At 35.6% G+C, this 16,541-nt stretch overlaps 1 protein-coding gene and 1 pseudogene across 2 annotated transcripts; one reads left to right on the forward strand and one right to left on the reverse strand.

The window, feature by feature from the left end:
• Positions 1–265: 265 nt before the first annotated feature.
• On the reverse strand, positions 266–4,574 carry LOC148589893 (serine carboxypeptidase-like 31; annotated as a pseudogene).
• A 3,479-nt stretch (positions 4,575–8,053) lies between these two features.
• LOC132172888 (S-linalool synthase-like) lies at positions 8,054–14,273 on the forward strand. Of its 2 annotated transcripts, none has more exons than XM_059584448.2 (12): positions 8,054–8,381; positions 8,641–8,833; positions 8,937–9,157; positions 9,260–9,383; positions 10,673–10,791; positions 10,890–11,086; positions 12,506–12,621; positions 12,715–12,813; positions 12,891–13,106; positions 13,203–13,332; positions 13,437–13,682; positions 13,773–14,273. In XM_059584448.2, the coding sequence occupies exons 1-12, from the start codon at positions 8,054–8,056 to the stop codon at positions 14,271–14,273; spliced, it is 2,490 nt and encodes an 829-aa protein (XP_059440431.2). The 2 variants fall into 2 exon arrangements, with proteins under 2 accessions (XP_059440431.2, XP_088373899.1); XM_088517773.1 differs by having other exon boundaries at positions 8,081–8,381; positions 10,890–11,083; positions 12,455–12,621.
• The last annotated feature ends 2,268 nt before the right edge of the window (positions 14,274–16,541 follow it).

The following is a 16,541-nucleotide window of genomic DNA, read 5'->3' on the forward strand; positions in this document are numbered from 1 at the left end:
GTTGGCTTTGTTGTTTTTCAATCCTTTTATTTCTTTTTCAAGTTACTTGTTAAAGCAATTAAGTTTGTATTTCTTCGCTTTAACTCGAATAAATTTCTGGCAGCTTACAAGAAGAACAGATGCATGAATAAAAACAATTTTTAAATAGATGAAAATTAATATTATTTTATTAATTCAGGCCCCCTAAAAGAAAAATATTGCATGGCTCCGCCAATGGACTAGAGATCAAGGAGCAAATTAAAATGATATTTTGGAGAGCTATATATCAAGAGAATCCACTAATGTTTCGTGCAGCTGGGGGTGAGGCCCCAAGAAGAAAGTATGAGAAGAATGCCAATGAGTTGCTTGGTTTGAAGATAGGCACTGCATGCCCTGCCCCACTAAATGTTGCAAACGTAAGTCCCTTGTATTCTTGAAGCCAACCACTTACCTGAAATGAAACCATTCAAAAACCACTCTATTTTGTATAATCAAAGCTAGAGAATAACTTGTTAGTAGTAACATTCCCTATATTTAACATATTTATTTGCCAAATTAACTTCTAGACCAAATACATATAAGACCCTTTTGAAACTCCAATAATACCTAGAATGGAGGTTGAATAGGTGTATGTCAATATAATGCGGATTGGAATTTAAAATTTGGCGACCACACAAATATTCACCAAATATAATGAAAGCGATAAAATATTCAATACTAGTAATATGGTGACGAAGTGAAAGCTCACCGTTCAAACCCTCTAGCAAACGAAGGACAATTTACACCCAAAAATCCAAATTATACCCAAACATATAATTTTGACATTGAATTTGCCAACACTAAAAACCTAACACCTTTTGACTCCTTTAATCTAAAATGAATTAGAAAAGAATAAAACTAAATCAAGTTTAGTAACTAACAAGATCTAGATATTCCCTTGATATTGGAGAAGAAATATACACAATGCCCTAGTGGACATGCAATACTTGATGAGTATTTTAGTAATTGCATAAAGGATAGAGTTTAAATTATGTTAAAAATATTGTCGACCAAAGAAAGGATTAGATTTTGTCAACAAAAAAAAAAGGATTAGATTGTACTATCAATGATAGGATAAATAAAATTGAAAATTTGTTTTCGGGACTGGTTACCTCTTTCTGGTGGTACTAGGGCCTCCATGCCAAAGTGATGGACAGTGCCAAGGAATTTAAGCTGTATCTTGTAGCTAATATAGGAACTCTTCCATCTGTGTCTCCATTGAACACACATAAAGAAATGCCATAAGCTTAATATAATATAATAAGATAAAATATAATTGAGTAGACTACTATACGACTGTCATAGGACTATGATGACATGTCAAAAAAATCAACCATGGTTGGGGGTGGTTTCGGCCACCCCCTTGGAGCCAAGGGGGTAGCCGAGCCACCCCCATCCGGCCAGATGAGGGTGGCCAGGCCACCCCCATGGCCAGCCACCCCGAAATGGTCGAGCCACTCCCAATTTTTTTTTATTATTATTTTTTTATTTTTTTTAGTTTTTTTAGTTTTTAATACATTTTTTTTTTTAATTTTAAAAAAATTTTAAGCAAGTGCAACGTGTCAATATTTGATTGTTTACATGGATTTTTGTTAAGTCAACTAACGGTCAATTGACAGAAGGACTAACTTGGTCTATTATCAAAATCACAGGGATCTCCTGTGATAAAAATTAAACCCTATGGAGAAAAAAATAAAGCAATGAAACCCTTGGGGGGGTATTTAGTATTTAACCCTATAATATAATAAGATAAAATGTACGACTGTCATAGGACTATGGTGACGTGTCAAAAAAATCAACCCGTAGTTTTTTTTTTTTTTTTACAAACGCTTGTTGATCCAAATGCTGATTTTCACTGCCACATCATACCCAGTTGAATGATAGTTGTATAACAGTTTATTATATATATATATATATATATATATATATATATATGTCATAGTCTCTATAATATGATTTGGATTAAGTAGCTAGCAAGAGAGGATTTACCTGTAGACCCATATTCTAAGTCCTGCTGCACTAAGTTTCTTGTATATAGTGAAAGAATTCATAATGTGGAAATAATAATAAATAACAATACGGAAATAATAAGATAGTGACACAGAGATTTACGTTGTTCAGTCTATGATCTACATCCACAAGATTAAGCCCTAAGGTTGCATTAAAACTCTTATTTCTCTGAGTAATATTTACAATATAACATACTCCTATTTATAGGAGAATCATGTTGAAAACAAATAGACTTCTACTCTAGCTTAGTTAGCTAGGTGATAATCTTTAACTATTCAACTGAAACTTAGTGATAGTCTTCAAGTGTGACTTGGTGATATTCTTCAACTGTAAGTCAATAATAATCTTATACTGTGACTATTATTCTTGAACTCCATGGTATACTTTAATATTCTCCCTCAAACTCAAGGTAACCCAAGGTGTAAGCTTGTGAAAACTTGAGTTTTTTCTTTGGTCAGCAACGGAGGCTGAGATGGTGACCGGAAGCTCGTTAGAGTTGTGGCAGCCGAGGTAGTAAAGTGGAGTTGATGGCACCGGATTTGAAACATCGGCTACTCTTGAACTTGAACTTCGGCAACTATGGCCGGCATCGGCTACTATGGCCGGTATGAGCCAACTGTGGCTTGAAATGGGCATGGGTTTTACATAATACCACAAAAGCCAAGAGAATCGAGCCAACAAAGGGCCAACAGTAGGTCTAGGTCAATGGACCAACAAAAGAGCCAACAAAGGGCAAAAAATATGGGCTACTTGACCCTTTTTTTTTTTTTTTTTCAACGGATATATATATACTTGGTTTTTTTTTTTTTTTTTCTTGAAATAATATACTATTCTTAGATTACATAAACTGGGATAATGATTATCTTAATCCCATAACCAAACGGAACTAAATCAACCATAATATCCTATTTCTAACCTAGAATAGGAATACCTGCATAGTAGAATAAGGTTAAAATAAATCCCTAACCAAACATGCTTTGTCTTTTCAAAGAATCACAAAACTTAGCGTGAGGTGAAGCCTCTAGCGGCTCTAGGTAGCTTTGATGGCGGCGGATGGGATGGTGCTTGGCAGTGCCGTGCTTTATGAATCTGGGCATCGCAGAGGTGGTGGAGCTCCGTGGAAGGGCATTTGAGACGAGGTTTCGGTGGACGGCTGGGAAGGTGTGACAGCTAGAGAACGGGAGTTGTGACATCGGCAGCGCAGGAAGGATGTGCGGTGATGTATAGCTGAAGAGAGCAGGGGCTTCACAGTCAGGGATGGTGGCGGTGGCTCGAAGGACCAAGTCGGAATCGAGGTTGGGTTTCCAGATCTGGCCGTAATGGCATGCTGAGTCCGCTGAAAGATAGTAATGGTGGCCGTGGGAGGTGAAGTTCGGTACCGACAAATGTTTATCAGGTGGTCATGCCTCTACGCTTCGTGGGTCTGTGGTTGGACGCGGTGTTCATAGCCAGGGATGGCTGTAGAGGTGTTGTACCGTAGATGAAAGGGGGCAGTCCAGTGTCGCCTCGGATGAAGGCGCCGATAGCAACCTATATGTGGTCTTCTTTGCTGTTTCTGATGAGGGGCGATGTTTGTTCGCCTGTAGCCTTGGAGATAGCCAAGATATATGGAGCAACGATGGGTAATGGATGAGTTGGCTGGAGGAAGTGGATTGGCTTTGCTGAAGATTTGATATGACCCTTTTTTTTTTTTTTTTAACAAAAATAAAAACAATATATATAGATTTTGTGATTGTGAAATCAATCGAAACGAAGAATAAGAAACATAAAAGAAAATTGCAGTCGAGGATCTAACAATTGGTGTTAGCTTATTTGCTCTGATATCATGAAATAATTCATAATGCGGAAATAATAATAAATAATAATACAGAAATAATAAGATAGTGACATAGTGATTTACGTGGTTCGGTCTATGATCTACATCCACAAGATTAAGCCCTAAAGCTGCATTAAGCTCTTATTTCTCTGGGTAATATTTACAATATAATATGCTCCTATTTATAGGAGAATCATGTTGGATACAAATAATCTTTTACTCTAACTTGGTTAGCTAAGTGATAATCTTTAACTATTCAACTGAAACTTAGTGATACTCTTCAAGTGTGACTCGGTGATATTCTTCAACTATAAGCCAGTAATAGTCTTATACTGTGACTATTATTCTTGAACTCCATGGTATAACATATAAGGAGAACAGATTTTGGTGAATCTGCCCGGTCATTACATAACTTCGAACTACACCCAAAATTTTAGAACCTTAATTATATTCAGTTGGTATTTTAAAGATTAGATACTTTTCATTGGAAAGTTAATTAACAATTGCTTCAAAAGCATGGTAGGAAATGTAATAGTTATTAGAAGAAATCAGAGAGGGAGAGAAATTGCACTAATTACTTGCAGATGCGCCAGTTCTTGAGATGGAAACCATCGCTAACATGTAGAGCCTTCTGAACATCTGGTCTGTTGTAGAAATTTTTTGCATAATTATCAAGGCATGGATCATAGCCACCCAAGATTCTTGGCATCTGCAGGAACACAAAATCCATCGTGATCATGTTGTTATTCAATCATCATAGGGACAAAATGAATAGAAATAATTGCTTAATCGTACCGTTTTAGGTGAATTCTTCTTTAGATCACAGTTGTTAGCACTTGCGGGGTTTTGTCTATTGTTTGGTTGCTGAGAAAATATCAGCAACCATTTTTTTTAAAAAAAAAACTTATTTATTTTGATTCAAGTCGTTTTTACATTAACAACAAAAAATCTTGTCATTTAGAAGAAAAGGGACGTCAAAAAAAAATTCGGCCCTAGGGTAAGCGACCTACGACAAATAACATTTTTATATAAACAATGTCAAGCAGTTGACGTCGTTTATTTCACTGTTCATTTCGTTTAAAAACCGACTTGAGTTGGTGTTTTTTTTTTTTGTAGTGAATTATTGTACCCCCTCCACTATAAGTTAGGGCTAGGAAAAAGTGTTCATGGGTCGAGTTCATGTCAACCCATTTATGTTAAACCAAACCCGACATGTCTATTAAACGGGTCATAAATGGGTGACTCATTTATGACCTAAACCCTAACTTTAAAACTACGTGTCAAGTTCACAGATCGCAAGTTAAATTGTCAGCCCTACTATAAATAGGAGTCCATTGTACTAGGTAAATTTTTGAGATCTTTCTCACTTTCTTGCTCCACTCCTTTCAAGAATTATCCACCAACTAAAGCATTGGAGTGTTCCTTGTTGATTGGTACCTCCGACGAATCACCTTTGCCTATTTTTTGTCTCTCCACAAATTTCTTTTGCTAGACTAGATGTGTGAGATCAACTATCATCATTACTTGAGTTGCTTCAAACAAGGGCCTTTATGCCATTATGCCCCTTCCATCCTTAATAAATCCAATTTGAAGTGGTATTTTTATGATTCAAGCTTACAATTTTGAAAAGCAATCTTTCAAAAGCAACCACAATGTGATGGAGAAGGTCATCACGTTGCCTTCAGTATGATTTTTGTTTAGTTGGCCATATTTGCATTAGTTAATTCCATCATTTTCATGTTTCTCAAATCGAGCCTGCATCCATATGCGCGCATTTATAGGATAACACACATTAATATTTCTCAAGAACCACTTGTCACTTGTCACTTGTCAAAAAATTTTGAGTTATGAAATTCTTTGATCAATTAAAATTAAAATCAGAATAAAAGTCAGATTTATTTTTCTTCGACGGGGAAGGCTAGTTTCTCTCCTAGTGTTCTTCTCATTCCCTCATGATCCTATGCAAAAATTATTATATCAAAAATGAAAAAGAAAGTTGTTTTTATTTCTCACTTGATTTTTATAAAATAATTTTTACCTAGGACGAAGAGGACACAAAAAAAACATCGAGAGAGTACCTAGCATTTCTCTTCTTCAATACTGTTTAGAAGATAGTATCAGAAACATTGAATCCTAATCAATTATTTGCGAATGGATTTGGATCATTATATATGCATGTGATACAATTAAGCAGAGAAAAGGACATGCATTGAAAGGATTTGGATCTCTCCATCGACCGTTCTCCAAATATTTTCTGTTTCAATAGCTAGCGATCCCCTTGACTTGCAGATCATCCATTTTCTGTTTTATGTGTCATTACATTTTGAGTAGGTCCACCTATTAAACTACGAGGAAAGCGCGTCTGACCCCCCTCTTTTCGTTGGGAGTAATGATACAATGCACGCCTGGCGTACATCAACAGTGATGCACGCCAGGCACAAAATTTTTTTTTATTATTATTTATGAAAAAAAAAAAAAAAAAAAAATTTTGCACTGGCGTGCGTGGGCGTCCCACGCACGCCGCGTGCATTGTATCATTACTCTTTGGTTAATCTCTCCAAAATATATATTCAAGGATGACACGTATTCTATAAATTCCAAAAATATATATATGGCTGCAATATATCCTGTTAGTCAATTTCTTTATCACGTGCATGTCATGTCCATCAATTTCTTTCTTTAACGCATGTACATGTTGGTACATATTTCTTCAAAAACGACAAGTTAATTGGTACAGACGTGTATGCCAAGGACTTCACCATTATATATATATATATATATATATATATATATATATATATATATATATATATAAATTCTCTCAACTATTTTTCCACCATCACCATATAAATGATATGATACATGAATATATGATATTGTTTGGACGCTAAAAGTATATGAATATACATATTGACGCCACAACAAGAAATTTGGTCTTTAGGAGCGATTTCGTTTGGACGCTAAAAGTTTCAAAGTGGACGTTAATCAACAGCGTTGACTATTGGACGCTAAAGTTCGATGCTGATGATCAAATGTTGATCATCAGCGTCGACTCGGAAGTGGACGCTAATGATGACATTTTAGCGTCCATTATGTCGACGCTAAAAGTCTTGTATTTTGGCTGCTAATGATGGAGTGGACAGAAGCTAAGTGGATGCTAATAGTGCACCTTTAGTATCCACTCTGATGGCCCTAAAAAACTAAAAAATATTGAGGTTATAATCATTTATTAAAAAAGAAAAATGAAATATAATTTGGGTTAGAAAATTACATTATAGGCAATTGGTTCAGAGATATTTTTTATTATTATTATTTTTTTTAACTTGATAACCTAATTGGAATTTAACTTATTTTCAATTCAGGGTTAGCATTTATCAAGGCAAACACCGAGAAGCTACTTGAAGAAAAGGACAACCACGTTCCCTGGCCCAGCTGGTTTGCCATTGTTTTACCAGGAATGGTTGAACTTTGAAATGTAGTCTTTTAATTTTGTTTTGATTTGTTTACTTTGATTTGATAGCTAATTATGATGTCTAATTTTGGTTAGATTTTTTTTTTTTAACCCTCTTCAGACTCCATTTTAATTTTGTAAGGGACTGGACTGATTAATCGGGCTTACTTTTGGTTAGATTTTTTTTTTTTTTAACCCTCTCCGGACTCTTCTAATTTTTTTTTTTTTTTTTTCTGGCCAGGGGCCAAATAAAATTTATATCAAATTATACTCTAGGTTTTTTATTTTTTATTTTTAACAAATTTGGGAAGCCTTGGCCTATTCTGGCCATCCCTCTGTCTCTGTCACACGTACTCCAAGAGAGGATGCATACTCTTTTTATGCGCTAATTCTAGACCTCCGCTTTGAAGATTAAAAGCTGAAGTTCTTTTTATTTTCGTCCGAACCAATTCGACTAAAGTAGACAGCTCTCGGCTGCTGTTGACGGACGAGGTTTAAGCAATATAATCTACAAATTGGTAAGACTTAAGAATTAACACGCTCAGGAACAAAAACAAAAAAAAAAAACAGAAGATAAGAAAGAATAGTAGCTAGTCAACATGATAGTCCGCGCATCCAGGGCATGTGAAAATCGTTTAAACGTGATTGACGGTGAAGGGAACAAGTTCAAGAATTATTATAAATAGCACACATTTGCTTGTTAACGCTCACTCAAGCATTTGATAATACAATATATATATAGCTTATCTTTTGCTGTAATGGATTTATCATCAGTACAATCCTCAATCCAATCTCTAGTTAATGAGATGAAGGAAGAGATGTTCTCATCAAATTGTGATCCCTACTCCTTCATTTCTGCTTCTGCTTATGACACTGCATGGCTAGCCATGATTCCGGATCCACACCAACCTTCCCAACCCATGTTCAACAATTGCTTGGATTGGGTGCTTTACAACCAGGAAGATGAAGGCTCTTGGGGAGAGCATGATGCCCATGGCGTCCCCACCATTGAGTGCCTTCCTGCAACTCTTGCTTGCATTATTGCACTCAAAAAGTGGAACGTCGGGACATTATGCATAGAGAAAGGTACGTACATCCTGATGCTGTGTACAAGAATGAGCCATATATACACATATAATGCTACAGTTTCAACTAAATTATTTTTTACACGTGCTAGCGTGTTATTGGAGGTTATTAAAATTATTTTTTAGTAATTAATGATGTGTCTTCAATCACATATTATTAACATATGTCATTTGGTAATATGCTTTTGGTTTGGAGATGTCGCTGATAATTTATTGACTTTATAAACTAATTGGATTAATTTAATTTATTTTTAATTCAGGTTTGGCATTTATCCATGCAAACATGGAGAAGCTTCTCCGAGAAACGAACAATCACGTTCCCCGCTGGTTTGCCATCGTTTTCCCAGGGATGGTTGAACTTGCATGTGCAGTTGGTGTGCGGCTTGTCTTCTTCCCTAGGTCGAACGGAGTCGTGTTAGAACTATTCAACACGCGGCAACAAATTCTTGAAAAGTAGGATCCTTTGTTGTCTTTTAATTTTGTGTTGATTGGTTTATGCATGATGTTTGATAAAAACAAGAAACGTAATTAATTTGCATGATTTCTTTCTTTGTAGGGAGAAGGATGCGGATACGTTCCAAAGTCTGCCATTGCTTTCATATCTTGAAGCACTGCCTGCATCTTATGAGATTGATGAAGATGATATAATCAAGCATTTGAGCAGCGATGGGTCTTTGTTTCAATCCCCCTCCGCCACAGCATCTGCATTTATGGCCACTGGAAACAAACACTGCTTGGCTTATTTGCTATCACTTGTTCAAAGATGTGATGGTGGAGGTTAGAAATTAAAGCTTCAATTAGCCAAACAACGCTAATGATCAGCTTCTCCTTCTCGCTCCTTTTGAGATCTTTTTGTAATAAAGTTGATTTTTATTGCAGTTCCTGCAACCTATCCCATGGATGAAGAGCTCATAAAACTTTGCATGGTTAACCAATTATTCAGGTTGGGCCTGGCTGAGCATTTTGTCCACGAGACAGAAGACGTCTTGGCACAAGTTTATAGGTAGCAAAATGGTGTTAGAATATAAATTAAATTATTAAATTTATATTTTTTATGATCAATTTTTGCTTTTAGGATAAACAGTGATTAATTTAATGTTGCATCAAAGTAAAAAGTTCTGAATTCGAATCTTGTATCATTTGATTAATTAACATTGAGGATAACTTCTATATAGAGGTGGTTTACACCACCTCCTTTGTGCCCACCAGTGAGCATTTGACAACTAGAAAAATGACATACTTTCAAATGAGATGTGAAGCACCAGATTAAAATCCATTCTCCCATCATTAAAAAAAAAAAAAAACTCCTCAAACCCATCATTTTCTCTATTTCTCTCTCTCTCCTCACTTCTCCGTGCTCTCTCTTTCTTTCTCTCTCTCACTCTCTCTCTCTTTCTCCGACAGCAGCAGTGACCACCACCAAGCCCAGCTTAGAGCTCCTGTTGAAGGTTTCGGAGTGCAGCCCAGAGCTGTCGGAGAAGACGCCGGAGCCCAGCCTAGAGTTGCCGGAGACTAGACCTCTTCAGTGCTCTCACTCTCTCTCTCTCTCTCTCTCTCTCTCTCCGGTGCTCCATCTCTCTCTCTCCTCACCGGCGAAGAAAAAAATTTGGTTTGGTCGAGGCAAAATTTTTGTCTTTGTAAAAGGCAAAAAAATAAAAATAAAAAAAATAAAAAGAACCACTACAATCAGTATTAAGATCATGCAGGAAATTATAAGTTGAATTTATAAGTTTCAGTGCATAAATTCGTTCTTTTTGGATCTGGTTTTAGTACCAAATAATCTGGGCTCCGGCATCAAGTGGGCTCCGGCGTCGGGCTGGGCTTAGGTGTCTTCTCTGGCAAAATCTAGGCTGGACTCCGGTATCTTCAACGGCAAGACCTCTGCTGCCGCCAGAGAGAGAGAGAGATGGAGGAGAGGGAGAGATCAGAGAGAGAGAAAGGGAGTGAGGGTCTGAGGGAGAGCTCGCCGTTGGAGAGAGAGAGAAAGAAAGAGAGGGAGGGAAAAAGAAAGAGAGGGAGGGAGAGGGAAAAATGAGGGTTTTTGTGATTTTGTTTGAAAGAGTTTTTAGTCAGGTGTTTTGTATCTTATTTTTAGTTGGTGTAATAATCCTAGTTGTCAAATGTTCATTGGTGGGTACAATGGAGGTGGTGGCTTACACCACCTCCTTATAGAAATTATCCTTATTAACATTTTATTTCAATTAATTAAATATTTTACGTGTTGGATTTTTAAAGTTAAATCTAAACCATTGAAAACACATCACGTAGTAGTTTGTTCTGCATAACTTTCAGGAATTACATGAATCAAGAGTCATGGGCAAAACCACGAAATTACTCAGTTGCAGCACAGCTGTTTAAAGACTCGTTAGCATTTCAGCTCCTGCGGATGCATGGGTATGATGTATCATCTGGTGTGTATCTGGATCCAATTTTAGAAACGCATCTTATTTTCTCTCAAATGTTTTCGTATGTAAACTTATCATTTACTTTGCATGATTTGCGTGTGCAGATAACTTTTGCTGGTTCTTGGAACATGGAGATATTCGGGATCAAATAGAAAACAATCATGAATACTTCTCAAGTGCAATGCTTAATGTCTATAGAGCTTCATATCTTACTTTTTCAGGAGAATATGACATTCAGGAGGCTAGATTATTTGCAAAGAAATTACTTGAAAAACCCACATCATCAAGCTTGCGGAAAGTGGTAATTCGATCATTCATTATTTTAACAGACAATTTTGTAATCATTCAAAGCCTTAATTATAAATAATTAATCAAAGAAACAAATAAAGAACAAGATCATACAGTTTGTATTACTAAAGAACAAATTAAGGTACTGTCTGTCAGGGACGGATACACACAGCGGCAGGCAGGGGTGCCCGCCCTAGTAAAATGTTTTTTTTTTTAATTAAAAAAAAATCTAAACTTTAATTTATTTATTTATTTATTTTTTAAATATTGCTATGCCCAAATTTTATACTGGCTCCTATAAAATAAACTCAAATTTCATATCTTTGACACTTATAGCCCTATAAAACTCAGCTGAGCCCAAAACCCTGAGTAAACTTAAGAAGATGGTGTTTTATACTACTTTTTACTTTCCAGGCTACCACGATTTTTTTTTTTTTGGCTGCTATTACGCCGTGATTCTGTTCTGTAAAGCTTGTGATGAAAATTCTCATGTCTTTGTCTTCCACAGGCTGCAGCTTCATTATATTTTATTATTTTATTTCTGTCCCTATTAAGATCAATTTCTGGATCCGCCACTGCTGTCTGTCATTCAATGTATTAATTGCATGAGTCAATGAGAACTTGGAAGTTTCCCTGAACATTGACAAGGCCCACCTTTAAAAGGAAAATATTCGAGGCTCTCCTCGACTTAGGTGAATATTATTTTTTAAAAACTAAGTGAGATAAATAAGGATCACTTTCTTTTTTACTTTTTTTAGAAAATAATATTCACCTATGACCATGAGAAAACCCAAAGAGCACCTAGCATTCACTTTTTAAAATGAAACAGATAACATCAAAACGTAGTCTGAAATGACATTTCACTGAATTGCTATTTGGGGAAACTTCATTTAATTCTTCCTAGATTTTCATTATTTTTGTAATTATTCTCGTAAAGTTCAAAAACTCCAATTTAGTATATCGAATTTTTAATTTTTTTGCAATGTTACATCTCCATTAGGTTTTTCCATTAAATCATAACAGAAAATGTCAAAATTACCAAAATAGCCCCGATTCAAAAAAAAAAAAAAAAATTGCAAAGATTCAGACGTTGGTTAAGATTTAACATAATTTACAAAAATACTAATGCCTAAATCTTTGCAATTCTCTTTTAGTTTTTTAATATAAAAAATTAGGATATTTTGAAAAATTTTACCAGATTTAATGAAAAAACTTAACGGATAGGTGACATTGCAAAAAATTAGAAGTTCGACACACTAAATTGAAATTTTCTGAACTTTAAAAAAGTAGTTGCAAGACTAAGTAATGGAAGTTCATAGAACTAAGTGAAGTTTTCGCTAACTATTTACATTATCCACATTTTGATATGTTCTGATTAAAGATGAAAAGAGAAACACACACCATTTCGATCTTACTGCAAAACGTCTTGTAGGTCGAGCATGAGTTAAGAGTTCCATGGTTTGCTCGATTGGTTCACTTGGAACATAGGATGTGGATTGAAGAACGGGATTCGAATGTTCTCTGGATACGAAAAGCTTCTTCCCATAGGTATATATATGCTGCTTCATTTTAATTTTTACTATTTTTACCCTTGTTGATCTTCACGTCCACTAACAAATCTTTTTGACTCGTGATGATCAGGTTATCATGCCATCTAGCTGATAAACTTGTACGCCTTGCCGTGCGAAGCTATGAGTTTAGGCAGTCAGTATACAAGAATGAACTTGAGGAACTCCAAAGGTATCCTATATATATATATATATATTTGTCAATAAATATGCTAATTAATATTTTCGTGTCTTTCTTTTTCGACACAGGTGGTCCAAGGATTGGGGTCTTAGTGATATGGGATTTGGTCGAGAGAAAACTACGTATTCTTACTTTGCTATTGCCTCTTGTTGTTCCTTGCCTTATGATTCTGACATACGCATGATGGTCGCAAAGAGTGCAATACTCATTACTGTCGCTGATGATTTCTTTGACATGGAAGGTTCTCTAATTCAGTTGAAGGATCTCACTGACGCAGTTCAAAGGCACGTAGCCATTTGATGTCACTGATCGATGATTTCTTTGACTTCACTTTGCCTCTAATTAATTAATTACTATTTCTCTCATGGAATATATAACAGATGGGATAGTAAGGGTTTGAGCGGCCATAGTAAGATTATCTTTGATGCCCTTGATAATCTTGTAAGGGAAATTGCAAAAAAATACCTCCAACAACAAGGACGTGACATAATAAACAATCTTCAAGATCTAGTAAGCCGATACTTATAAAGTCGTCAATTCTATTTTTAACCTCATTAAATATCATATCTATTAATAAACTGACAAATTGTCTTTTTTGTTTTGTATATATGAAGTGGTATGAAACGTTTGCTTCGTGGTTTACCGAATCCATGTGGGGTAAAATTGGAAGCATACCTTCAATGGATGAGTACCTTGAAACTGGCATGACTTCCATAGCCACACACACCCTTGTTCTTCCAGCTTCATGCTTCTTGAACCCAAGTTTACCAAATTCCGAACTCAGGCCAGTCCAGTATCAAAGCATTACAAAACTACTCATGCTTATTGCTCGTTTGTTGAATGACGTACGAAGCTACCGGGTATCTTTATATTCCTTCTTAGTTGCTTTGGTTCCGGCAATCTTATGAAATATTCTAAGGATCTAATAACAAGTACATATATAATGACAGAAGGAAAAAGATGAAGGGAAACTAAACTCCGTTTTGCTCTACTTGAAAGAAAACCCGGAGGCAGACATTCAAGACTCAATCGCTTTTGTGAGAGAGATTCTCGATAAAAAGAAGAAAGAGTTTCTCCAACATGTTCTTATGGATGGATATAGTGATTTGCCGAAGCCATGCAAGCATCTCCATCTATCTTGTTTGAAAGTATTTCAGATGTTCTTCAACTCTAGCAATAGATATGATTCCAGCACAGAAATGCTTCAAGACATTAATAAGGCAATCTATATTATTCCTATTGAAGTTGGAAACTCAAAGCCTATGAAGCATCTGCCTCGTCAAACTGGACCTAAGAAGGAATCTCTGACAATCAACTCCTACTTCAACCGGCCCTCCAAGCATTACATGAGCAGAAGTCTTGCAACACGACAAATTTCTTGGCCTGCTTCAAGAGATAATGGACTTGGGAAAATGTTTATACTACCAAAAATTAGATTTTGCTTCACCTAATCCATCCCTCTACCTCCTACAATTGCTAAACATTGTATCTATAATAATGTCTTTGTGAAATGTCACATGAAGTCTATAAAGGGCTGCTGAACAGTAGGAAGTAATGTTGAATTATATAATAATGAAGTCAATAATTGTCTACTATGGTTTTAGCCAATCTTGTTTGATGAGCTTCAGATGTTCTTCAACTCTAGCAATAGATATGATTCCAGCACAGAAATGCTTCAAGACATTAATAAGGCAATCTATATTCCTATTGAAGTTGGAAACTCAAAGCCTATGAAGCATCTGCCTCGTCAAACTGGACCTAAGAAGGAATCTCAGACAATCAACTCCTACTTCAACCGGCCCTCCAAGCATTACATGAGCAGAAGTCTTGCAACACGACAAATTTCTTGGCCTGCTTCAAGAGATAATGGACTTGGGAAAATGTTTATACTACCAAAAATTAGATTTTGCTTCACCTAATCCATCCCTCTACCTCCTACAATTGCTAAACATTGTATCTATAATATGTCTTTGTGAAATGTCACATGAAGTCTATAAAGGGCTGCTGAACAGTAGGAAGTAATGTTGAATTATATAATAATGACGTCAATAATTGTCTACTATGGTTTTAGCCAATCTTGTTTGATGAGCTTTATTGTTGTCTTAAGATCACTCAAATCACGCTGCAAACCAGTCAACCGAATCCTCCTTGAAACTGGTTTAATTTGTAGCTAATTTATACAAACTCATATAATAAAGTAACATGCGTCATTTAACATGTATGAAACACATGTTTTTTTAACAGTTATGAGACACATGTCACTTTACTAGATGAATTTGTATGAATTAGCTACAAACTAGTTGGTAACAAATTTCTATCCCCTAAAACGCCCTTTCAAACCCTAACCAGACCCCTCAAAACCTTATAAACGCAACGTTTATTTCATTCCAACATAGCAACATACGAAAAAATCCAGGTCCATCAAGAAGGCGAGCCCAATAGAACACACTGAGGTCACAAGAGAATAGGGCTAGACCGATTACCCATCTGGCCCACTTAAATCCGATCATGACGGCATGACCCACCCTGAATCCTTCTACTAAATTGGTCAATGATCACATTGGGCCCAAGTCAATCTTTTTTTTCTTTTCTTTTCTTTTTTTTTTATTTTTTATTATTATTATTTTTTTTATGCCTGTGATACAATTAAGAAGAAAAAAGGACATGCATTGAAAGGATTTGGATCTCTCCATCGACCGTTCTCCAAACAGTCCCTACAAATTAATTTCGTTGTCTTGAAATATTACTACGTACAATATATTGTAGCTCCAGGATTCCGATTGAGATGTGCTGCCATTTGTCCAACGCTTCTTTCTAATTCAAATTAACGCCCAGAACCAACGTCATGATGATTCATTGTGAAATGAGAAGGTGTGACGTGCAAGGTAGGGACTGGCCACGCCATTTATGGTGATTATGGTTAAATCACGACTTATCCCATAAACTTAAGCTAATACGAAAAAGCTAGTAAATCTCATTCAATTAATACTTTAACAATTAATATATAATAAGAAAATGTTAGGTGTTTTCCTGGTATAGGAGGTGTTCTCCTCTTCTTAGGTGGATATTATTTTTTTAAAAACAAGAAAAAGAAAATGATAGGTATTCTCCTTGTGTTTTTCTTGGTGTTTTCCTCGTCCTAAGTATATATTATTTAAAAATAAAAAACAAAAAGAAAAAAAAAACTCTTTTTCTACTTTTTTAGAAAACAATATCCACATAGAATTAGGAGAACACCGGCCAAATTTTTTTTTTTTAAAAAAATAATATTCAACTAATTAAGACCAGAAGAATACCAAAAGAATAACACCTCACATCCTCGTTTTGGTTAGTAAATGGTTCTGCCATCCTACTAATTTGAGGTGGTTGAAGCTTTTGTGTTTTTGGGTTGGTAAAAAGAAATGGTTAAGTGAAGTCAATTTCAAGTTTCAATAACTAGCCATCCCCTTGACTTGCATGTCATCCATTTTCTGTTTTATGTGTCATTACATTTTGAGTAGGTCGACCTATTAAACTACGAGGAAAGTGCGTCTGAACCCCCTCTTTTAGTTATATATATATATATATATATATATATATATATATAATGCTGAAGTCCTTGGCATAGACATCTGTAGCAATTAACTTGTCGTTTTTGAAGAAATATGTACCAACATGTACATGTTTTAAGGAAAGAAATTGATGGACATGACATGTGATAAAGAAATTGACTGACATGA

This window comes from Corylus avellana, chromosome 1, assembly GCF_965113065.1.
Source record: "Corylus avellana chromosome 1, dhCorAvel1.hap1.2, whole genome shotgun sequence".
Taxonomy (NCBI): Eukaryota; Viridiplantae; Streptophyta; class Magnoliopsida; order Fagales; family Betulaceae; genus Corylus; species Corylus avellana.